At 43.5% G+C, this 11,084-nt stretch overlaps 1 protein-coding gene across 1 annotated transcript; it reads right to left on the bottom strand.

The window, feature by feature from the left end:
* Positions 1-150: 150 nt before the first annotated feature.
* LOC115755013 (F-box/kelch-repeat protein At3g06240-like) lies at positions 151-1,679 on the bottom strand. Its single transcript, XM_030694243.2, has 2 exons — positions 1,475-1,679; positions 151-1,357 (listed from the first exon to the last, which is right to left on the bottom strand). Exon 2 carries the CDS (start codon positions 1,339-1,341, stop codon positions 151-153), a length of 1,191 nt encoding a protein of 396 aa, XP_030550103.1. The 5' UTR covers positions 1,342-1,357; positions 1,475-1,679.
* Positions 1,680-11,084: the final 9,405 nt, after the last annotated feature.

Consider the following 11,084-nt stretch of genomic DNA (forward strand, 5'->3'; position numbering starts at 1 on the left):
AAGGAAACTTCCATGGTAAAAACCAGGGGTGAAAAATAATTACAAATGAATGATTGTGAGAACAGTTTCATCCAGAATAAATCTTTCATCCACGATAACCTGTCTTCATATGTGGACTTCGATAATGCATCAGGATGACTCTCAAAGGCTCTACATTCTCGATGGATCAATGCCAAGATAGGGAGAAATAAGACTTTCCAAATAGATAGCATGTTCGATAAGCTCCCCCTCTATGGGATAAGCCTCCCAACTACGATCCTCCGGATTGAACAGAACCATCCGCTCCATATCCTCAATTTCATCCATATTCATCCTATATATCAGCTTTACTTCCTTTGGCCTCAGATTCCGTATATTCATGCAAACCATAAACATATCCATCCGAAGAACAATTTTCCCACTCCTTGTGTAGGCCATGGGGGCCACCACAGGGGGGTGCATGCAAAAGCTGAGCCATTTTGTCCATGATCCTCCTTTCCGGTGCTCATCCATTATCCATGCCTCTACGCGACTATCATTGCGGCTGTTGTATATGAACAAACTGGCCCCGTGGATCCCGATTCCCACTAAGACTATGTCCACATTGACTTCAGGGACCGGGAGCTCCCGATGGAATTTCTCCTCCGACAAATCAAATGACATGATCACACCCTGCCTCCTGTGAGCAACCCTATAGTCAACGAACCAGTGTATGCCCCCGTTCCAATAAACTCCTGGACCACTTACTTTGAGATGGCTTTCTTCCTGGAACGGGACTTGTATACTTCTCCAGCAACCGGACTTGAGCGAAAATATTTCCACCTCCCAATTGCCATAATCGACAAAGCCGCCCACTATTTTGTAGTCATCAGATCGTGAGTCATATCCGAATCCTACGAATTCATCGGATAAGTAAATTTCTCCAACAAAATCGGAACCGGGCAACTCCCTATAAATCCTGGTGGCCGGGTTATATATGAGAAATCTTTTGCGGACAAATACACATATCAAGCCATCGCAAGAACCCACGATGAAAGAGTCGTTCCAGAAAGAATAGTCCTTATGTGGACTATGAGGACAATGAAGCTCTACCGGTTCGCAATCACGTCCATCGCTAATGGCACCTTCAAGAGCTTCAAAGTCTATAGTCATGAGGGGTTGCCCGAGGAGGTGGCTCTTGATGATTCTCTGACTAGGAATTAAATCCCCTGCCTTTAGCCTTTGCAGATGCGACTTAGCGAAGCCCGGGTCGGATATTAGAGACTGCCATCGTCTGCAGACGCATTTGAATAGCATCAAGGACTTGACCGGTAGCCTAAAGAATATCTCGACCCAGATATCCTCGGGGAAACTTTCCGCCATTGTTTCAGCAAACGGTCTGTTCATTGGCAGGTTTTGAGTGAATGATCTGTTTCTCACTGAGCCAGGCTCATACAATACAAACAAGCGTTCGGTAAAAGTCACCCAACCACAATTCTAAGCCAAAGAAGCTTACTCAGATCAGAACAAGACGAGGGTCGATTGGGTCGGCAATTGCTGTAGATGGCCTTCTGGAGGTCCAAGGCCGTCGCCGGACCTGGGCGGAGGCGGGCTCGCTGGCCTGGGCGGCGGTTACACGTGGAGTCCAGCAGCGCCACCGGATATGGGGTGGTCGAGCGGCAGATGGGCGGAGGAAAGGCGAAGGAGAGATCGGGAGAGTGGTTATCACAGGAAACCCTACGCCGAATTTTCTTCTATATGGGATATTGTGTCACTTTGTGCATTGCCCATGATGTCCTTGGGAGAAGAGTGTCAGCATCTTGATACAGAAGGATAATAACGTACATCCAAACTTATTTTGATTGATTCAATCACCTTTTGAAACGCGGATCAATGTCCAACCTAAAAACAAAAACATGAATGGATGAGTGAATCGAGAGAAGATTGTGTCCTTTGTTGATTATTGGAAAAGAAATATAAGCGAGAAGGAAATTAAAGATCCTACATGTAAAGATAAACAAGAAGATAAATTTGAACAAATAGTGTTCTTTAAATTCTTAATGATTGTACAAAATACAATTCAAATATATAAATATCTAATTTATAGATAACAAACGGCTACAAAAACATTAAACTAGTTCTGCTTGCTTCATGCAATTTAGCACTTCTTATTCACATGTCTCGGATCGTGATTCCACCACCTAACGGTTATGCTCTTTCCATAGACGGATATCTACTTTAATGTTGCACCAAATTAGTCGGTTCTGCATAATTACTTCTCTGGCAATTGCATTCGAGGCATTCATTTCCAATGCCTGATTAATATGTCTCTGACAATTGCATCCATATCAGTCTCTGTAGGTTACATCCGACTTTTTCGGTTCCATTACTTGATGGTAATTCTATATCTACTCGTCGACAGTTACAACGTGGCCTTTTATCAGTTAACTCAACTTCGTATGTCAATATTTCGTTCCAAGACTTGGTTATGTCTCTTATATTCCATGCCCACTGAAACTAATTTTATTGCCGGCTAACTGAGTTTGCTTAGTAAAAGCTTTTAACAGTTGACAAATCTTACCTTTGTCACTTCTAACTCAGTCTCTGTCGAATGATATATCGATCCGGCCCCCTTTCAAAGGAGTCAAATATTTTTCAGTTCTTTTAAATATCTGTAATCGTGATCTATAAATTGAGGAAACGTGCATTCAATCATCTTATCTTTCATTTAAGTCTTTTCACTAGGATATTCTGCACATTCCCTGTGACTTCCTCTCGAGAAGCCCCACATCACGCTTGCCTAGAAAACCCATTTATTCATATGACACATATTTAAGGCTCCATTTGTTTTACGGAAAATGTAATAATTTCGAAAAGTAATTTTTTAGAAAATTGATGATATTTTCGATTTTTGGCTGAGACTTAAAAGTGAGCTGGAAAACAAATTTTGTCTTTTGGCAAGAAATTGATTTTATTTTTAAAAATTACCAAAAAAGTTGAATTTTTATTTATTTTGGCTAAAAAAAATTTACTCTTTTTTTGTTTCTTGCTTTTCTATTTTTTTTCTTTATTTACTAGTCGTTGGTCACAACTATTCACCCAAGGCTCCACCTCGGCAAACTCGGCAAGGCCGGTAAGGCTCAAGCTCACCCGCCTTGCTCGATTCGGGTGAAGCTTGAGCTCGCCCAAGGTTGATGAACCGACCTCACCAACCTTGGGCGAGTGGTTATGCCAGGTTGTCATGGCCGGCGACCAGCAGAGAAGAAAATAAAAATAAAAAACAAAAGGAAAAAATAAATAAAAATAAAAAATATTTTTTCATAGTTAGATCGAACCTATTGTTGAGACCAAGAATATGTGTAGCGAGTTCACTATTTGATTGAATCTTTAAACTATTCCCGGTCGATAGATCATTGAGTGGATATTATCGATCATGTTAAGTGTTTTTAGCTTTACCATTAAGTATTGGATACTTAAGGGAATGACGAGTCACAAGTCATTAGATATTATGATATCCGAGTTAGAATTCAGGTGGCTGTACCTGACAGGCTCATTGAACATGACATGCATTGAACGATTAGCAACATAAAAGTTTTTAGCATAGTCAATGTCCGATCGTTCATGCTCTAGTCTTGTGTAAATAATCCTTAGACTTGAGGCACGGTATTGACTTGTGTGATGGATGGCTATAGTTCACAAGAGTGCATATTGGCGGTTCATTGATCCGCCTTTGTACTTGATGGTCATAGTTCATGCACATACGATGTCACATGTGTGCATAAAATGGAATATGTCTCATTGTTACATGCAAGATATGATGTCCTATGTGATATAATTGTGACATTGCATTGAAATCCTTAGCCGAGGTTGTAATCGAAAATGAAATGCTCATGTCTCGTATAAATGCATGTCGAATAAGATTTGTATATATGATCGAATTGGTGGCTTGACAAATATTTCAAGATCTTTGTTTGATCGGAATATAATAAGACAAAGGGATTGAATTATACTATAACCAAAGCTGACGGTTTCATTATGTTCTTGATGCATTCACACTCCTTGGGTAGCAATAACATATTGCTAGATGTCATTCATGGCTTGTAAGACTTGGAGGTTGATTGGGACAATCAATTCTCTTAGAAGTACTAATATGTTAGTACATGCCTTATTGCTAACTGAGTGATGAACCTAAAAATGTTACACACCTTAACCAATACATTATGATGTCGAACGGGAAAGACGATATTGCAAATATATTTGTAATAACGGCTATCGAATTACATTGGGCAGAAATTAAATTAAATGTGATTTAATGTGATTTTATTTTGGTCATGAGCGCGTGTGCATATGATGCACACGCACACTCTAAGTCGACATATATCGATATATCCAAAATGCACACAAGCTCATGGTATGCCCTTTTATTTTGTATTATTGTTGCGCGTCTAAATCCTTCGACCGGGCTTTCTTGGTTATGGATTCCGGGCCCAAAATGACTATAGCCCAAAAAGGGTTGCTAACGCGAGAATCTTTTATCGAACTTAATCCGTTCGTTTTCCGAAAAGGAGTTCTGGGTCGATTTTGGACAAAGAATGTCAAATGTAATAGATTGGTACAAAAGGCACGTTACGGTCTTTCAATAACTTCGATAGCCCAACACGTGCAATAGCAGAAGTATATAACAAATTTCGACACGATTCTGGAATTAAATCGACGGGATCGGGGAAATGATGTAGGACACAATGCTGGAATTTAATCAACAGCATTGGACGGGGAATTATAGGACACAATACCGGAATTGAATTGACGGTACTCGACGGGATGGATGAAGGGTGCAACACCGGAATTTAATCGACGGTATCGAACCTAGTGAGCGGACGTCGGAATTTAATCGACGACACCTAACTCTGGATATGAGACTCGCCGGAATTGAATCGACGACGGGAATCTGAAAAACTATAGCTAGGCTAGGCTAAAGGCTAAGAGCTAGTTGAAAATGCAAGTGTTTTGAGTTTGTTGTCCGTGTATCTTTGCTACTGTGAGGTATTTATAGGCATGCTCTTTGGTAACCGCTAAGCGGTTTCTTCCTTTTACCTCACGCTTTGCCCTTTTCCATAAGCCACGTGGATGACGGTTTCCCGGTCTTCGCGCCTTTTCTTTTTACCTCGTGGGGATTACCGCCAATCTTTTAGCAATCGCCTCGATCGTGGCCCTCTTCCGTGCGCTTTTCTTGTTCCGGAAGGAAGTGGCGCGAGAATTAACCCCGACACGTGGCACCTTTTTGATCGGCACGTACCTTGCTTCGGTGTTCCTTTCTGTAGCTGATTATTGCCTCCTCGCGTGCTTGTCACGAGCTTTCTTGGATTGCTTTAGGTGTCAATACATGCCCCCTTTTAAAAGATGTAAATCGATGATTTACCTCTTTTAAAATATTTTCCTCCGATTTGATGGTCTCCAACTGTACAAATGATGATTACGCTTTCCTCTTGATCCCTTTTCCCGAAACGCAACCTTTTCGACTTCGTACCGTGCATCGGCTCTTCTTGTCTTGCTTTTAAGGATCTTTGAAAAAGCTCCCAATTGTCGTCTTTCTTCATCCAAGGTTTTCTTTGAACCCTAAACCCCTTTCCCGAGCATTTCAAGCTTTTCATGGCGACCGAAACCCACGAGTTCCTTCCTCACCAGTTCATTGCTCGCTTCGATGGGATCATCAATAGTAATGATGCTGATCATTGTTTCTTCAAGCTATTGAACACTCAACGAGAGTATGCCGGTCTCATTCTTGGACCCAGCCTCCACGATCACCACCACGTTCCATCATCTCTTTAATCTTGCTTCCCAATGCGGGCCGATGAACAGCTTCCTATTCAAGCCTCTCCACTAAAGGATATTTGGTCTTTGCCGGCTCAGCGATTTAGGAGTTTTCCATCATTTGATGACCGAGCTTATACCTGGTTCCAAAGGCTTCAAGAGGATACTCCAACAATCGGTCTCCGGGAAACGGCGCAGATCGGGACAGCCACCGAGGTCAGCATGTTGTCCCACGATTTGAATAGAGGCCTACTGGGGTCCGTTACAAGCTTTCGGTCCTCCTCTATCAATTGCTTTTTCTTCCCATGGGGTCCCATGTCCGTAACCCTTCTAGATACCTTTGCCATAGCTGGTCTCTCCCCTTATGGGGCTTCTGTCAAAAATCTGGGGAAAACCAAGGACCGCCCCATCTCTGATGATACTCTTGCCTACGGGAAGTTCATTGATGCTTACCGTAGAACATCCGGGGCTGTTTCCTTTGAGGAGCGAATGGCTTTCCTTCTTTTTTGGCTGTCGAAGTATCTATTCTTTAGTCCGACTCTCAAAGTATCCAAGGACTATTATGACCTTGCCTTACTTTTAGCAAAATGGAATCTTGTTGCTCTTGGCCCTCTTGCATTAGCGTCTTTATATAGAAGTATTTCTTATGCTGCTCGATTAATGTCAAATTTTGAAGAAGACAGTGTCTTTGTCAGTCCGCTCTGGATTCTTCAAGCTTGGGTCGCATTCTATTTTCCTTTCATGTTCAAGAGCGTTCTTTCCTTCAATCCTAACATGGTTCCTTTAAAACTTCGTATACGACTGCTCCAAGTTGCCCCCTCAAAGGCTCCCGGTGATGTTCAACCCTTCCGGTTCTTTCTTCGACATTTTTTGTCTTATGAGGCTGATCAAGTAGACTTCTTTCCCTACTACTCAGGCGAATTCAACTTTTGTTTCAGCTCTCGAACCTTAAAACGGTTCAATCATCGTGACTTTTGGACCTTTGTCCTATTCCCTCGAGACCTTCCAATCCGGCTATATCTTAAGGGAAGGTTCTATCTTGGTTTTGAACCATATTCTCCTCATTACCGCGCCAAGCGGTTCGGCCTTCGACGGGCAGTAGCTATGCCTATTCCTTATCTCATGGATTTCCCATCGATGGACAAGAAGGTCTATAATATCAAGGTTGATGGTCCGTTCGCCTGCCGCGCCGAGATTACGACTATGATGTATTAGCGGTTTTCGAGGGACATCCCGACAATACTACGCTCTAGTCCCGATGTAACTTTTGAGTTTACAACCTGGTGGACGTCCTTTGCCTTCGAGAGCCTTTTTGAAGATGCCATCTCCTCCATCCTCAAGAGTAGCCGGATACAACCCTTCAGTCATACATTGAAGAAAATCGGGAGAAAGGGTGCAACCGGATCCCCCTCAATTGGTGGTCGCAAACGTCCGACGACTTTTTCTGGTGAGTCTCTTTCTTCCTAATTTCTTGGTGTTCTTGGCCCATAGTGACCGTACTTTACCTTTGCTGCTAGGCGACGACTCGGATGATGAAGCTGATGAGGAAATGCTCACTTCTCTTAAACGGCGAAAAATGGGAGCGAAGAAGAGCAAATCTCCGGTGGAATCTCCAATAATCCCTCAACATGTCGAAGCACCTCCAACTACTTGTCCCGAAGATCCTTTAGTGGGTCTTGATCCAACCGTTGGGGGGCCCAACAATATTACCGTTGTTGGAAGTTTATCGAACCTCGCGGCTCCTTCGTCTATAGAGCCTCAAGGGGAGCCTTCTTCGCTAGCCCTTGCCATTGTCCCGGCCTCGATGGTCGAAGGTCCCTCAACAATTGAAGATCCTTCATCCGCGGACGTTATCCGGGATCTTCCCGCTACTTCTCTTCTTCTATCGCCCGTCGAAGACATTCAAACCCATCTTGCTGGATCTTCTCGCTCTTCAGATCATCCGAGTATGCCTCAACCAAGCAGCTCCTCCGACTCAGAGACTTTCAGCAAGTTGGGAATTATGCTGTCTTGCTCCTTGGACCTTGTTCATTCCGGGGTGGCCTTCTTCGTCGACAATCCATCGAATATTCAAAGTAGAATGGTCGATTAAAGAGGAGACCAGTGGGAGGCTTCCTGTAAGTTTAGTTCGTAGGCCGAAAGCATTCTTGGAACACTTTCCTACGCCCTTTGTGCATTTTCGACGGTGTCGGGACAAGATGCTCGCCTTATCGAACTTTCCCGATCAGCTCTTCTCTCCTAGCTCCGAGACCCAAGAAGCGGGGCAACTTGTGACTCAAGGAGAACAGTCTCTTCAATCCGCTATTGACAAGCTCGCTGCTTTGGACGAGAAGGAAGCCGCCCTGGAGCAACAGAGGCCGGCGATAGAGAGAGAACTAGAGGAGACTCGAAGTCAACGATCGGTTGTACTTTCTCGTCGATCCTCCATAGAAGATCAACCGAAAACGTCTGTAGCCTCCTTAGAAGAGAAGAAACGAGCCGATTGCGCTCGGGTTGTGCAGGCAGAAATAGATCGACGTCGTACTAGCAACATGTACATAGATAAAAATAGGAAGTTTGAGCGTTTACTCTGTGAGTTGCTTGAGGGGATCAAGACGGCCTTGTATCCCGATATTTGTTAATGAAATTTCCCCTTTTTTCCTCATTATTTTTTTTTTGTATTGCACTCTGCCACGATTCATGTAGTTGCCCATGTCCGAGTAACTGGCATCATTAATCCGAGTCGGTTACTTCAAAATCCTTTATAAATAATGATTGCCTCCAAATGCCGATCCACACGAACTTTGCCATAGAGTTCACATGAGCATTCACGCAGCTCCCCGCTTGTCGCGCTTCGACGCTTTTACCCATGATGAAGCCAAAATGGAACTTTCCTTATCCTTTATGGATCACCAGCCCAAGAATGTCACATCATTTTAGGTCCACATCTCACAAGTTTGCCACCTTCTTCCTTCTTGATTAATTGCTTTCCTCGTTGCTCCGAAGAAATCTTACCCTTTGAGCAATCTATCATTTGTACCTCTGCTTGGTTGTCGAATAATTATAGATTTTCTTCATATCCATCCTTCGACCATCAATTTTATACCTGGTACAAACGATTGGAAGGAGGGGCGGCTACCATCGGGGCATGAGCCAAGATAGATGTCCTGTTATCATTTTGCGGTACATCTATTGATTCCTCCGAGTATGGCCTCATTGGTCGTTTGTGTTGCTTTTGGTCACCATCATCGAATTGTTTCTTTTTGCCTACTGGTCCAAGAACCCCTACCCTTCTCGATATTTGGTTCCTGACCGGTCTTTCCCCATTTATCGATGGTGACTCTCAACATCCGAACGACCAATTCTTTCCCGAAATGTCCTGTTGCCTCAACCCGTCATATGACAAATTCATTGATTGCCATGCTAAGTCTTCAGGACCCATTCTTCTCGGGGAACATACAGCCTTCCTTCTGTGTTGGCTTTGCAAATATGTATTTTGTCTCCCCACATGTCGGATTTCTTGAGAATTCCTCGATATGGCCTATGAACTAGCATGTGGTGTTGATATTGGACTAGGCCGGATGTTTCTGGCTGCGTTGTATCGAGGGTTGTTGGATGCTCAATCTTCGCCGATGGATAAACATCCCGCTCCTTTTTCTGGTCCTTTATGGATCCCGCATTATTGGCTCCGAGCGTACTTCCCTCATATGTTCCTTGATCAAACGCTTACTTCGACAATTGAGCCATCGTAGATTAAAGGAAATGGTGCGCCTATGACATTTAATCAGATCCTTCGCCGTGCTCCCGATAACCTTAACCCTTTCGATGACTTCCTCACCGAACCGTTGTCTCTCACCAGGTTCGATTTTTTTAGGCTGCCCGTCGATGATGATATCTATAGCTCATCTAGTGCAAGTTCTAGCTCTCATCTATTCCGGATAAGCGTGTTAATCCCAAGTGACTTAGCCATGAATTTGTCTAGCGGTGGCAAATTCTCATCGGGATTCGAAACTTATAATCCTCATTATTGTGCTGGCCAATTTGGGCTTACTCAGGGAATTCCAATGCCGGTGGTGTATTCCATGAATTTCCCCTTTTCTGGTTGCAAGGAGGATGTAACCGACATGGTGGGCCATATCGAGGTTGTATATGCTGTTCTCGGGCGCTTTACATTTATCAACTTCTCTGGCCATCCTTGTAGTTCCTCATTTTTCGACAAGTAGTGGCTTTCCTACCGCTCCTCATTGTTTCCAACTAGTGCAATGGACGTTCTTCCGAAAGATTGTCGAACCCCATTGGGCTTGCTGCATCCTCTAAGAAAACCCGCCCCGAACATTATACTTGAACAACCAATCGATGAAGGTAAACCCTTTGTTGATATAGATATACGAACAATTTATCGATGGAGGTAGGCACTTCCCTTACACTCTTGCTTGACGTAAGTATTAATCTTACTTTCTTCGTAGATGATTCACTAGCTTCTAACGGCCGTATGGATGATCCGCCAAATAAATCATGGGTTGTTCATATGAACATGGCGAATGCCTCAGCTGGCCCATCGACTACTCTTCGCTATGACTATCAATATCTTCGCAGCAAGTGGTTACGTCTGCATGATTTACTGGGAAAAGGATATGCCGCTATATGTAACAAAGTACGTGTTGAGGATGAGATCAAAGCTCTCCTTACTTTCTTGGCCCATTTACCCTATCCAATCCAATGCCGTACTCTTGGGTTTGCCATTAAAGAGCTCTTCCTCTCATTTGGCTCGACTTTAAGTTCCTTCGGATCAAGGCAACGTGAACTAGCACTCATCGACAAATTGGAAACAGATTCTCTCCTTGCTGACAATGAGCTTGCTTACCAACGTAGTATTCTTGATACATTGGAAAATGATGGTTGTACCACCCTACAAGCCTTATCTGCACAATTGAAGGTAGTCAAACAACAAGAGGCGATTTGCGAGTCACCGCACCTTGATATGATGCAGGCCAAATACCAAAAGGAAGCAATTGATGACGCCAACCGCAACAGTGAAATGCAACTTCATAGCTTTGTCTTGAGCCTCGAACAGCACGTGTTGTAATCCGTTGTTGCTAGTTCCATATTAATGCCAATTGTCTTTATCATCTTAATCTATCATTGAACTTTCGGCCTTAGTGTTAATTCTCCGAAGTTCATCATGACATGATCTTCTCAAGATCACTCATTTTCCATGCGGCATTTAATGAAAGATGTCGTTTCCGATTCTCCTTCCGAATTCGAATTGTCACGACGGTTTGACGTGGTCAATAGCCAGCGGGAAACCCGCCACTTGCATCATTATGGTTACTTAT

Source organism: Rhodamnia argentea, chromosome 1, assembly GCF_020921035.1.
Source record: "Rhodamnia argentea isolate NSW1041297 chromosome 1, ASM2092103v1, whole genome shotgun sequence".
Taxonomy (NCBI): domain Eukaryota; kingdom Viridiplantae; phylum Streptophyta; class Magnoliopsida; order Myrtales; family Myrtaceae; genus Rhodamnia; species Rhodamnia argentea.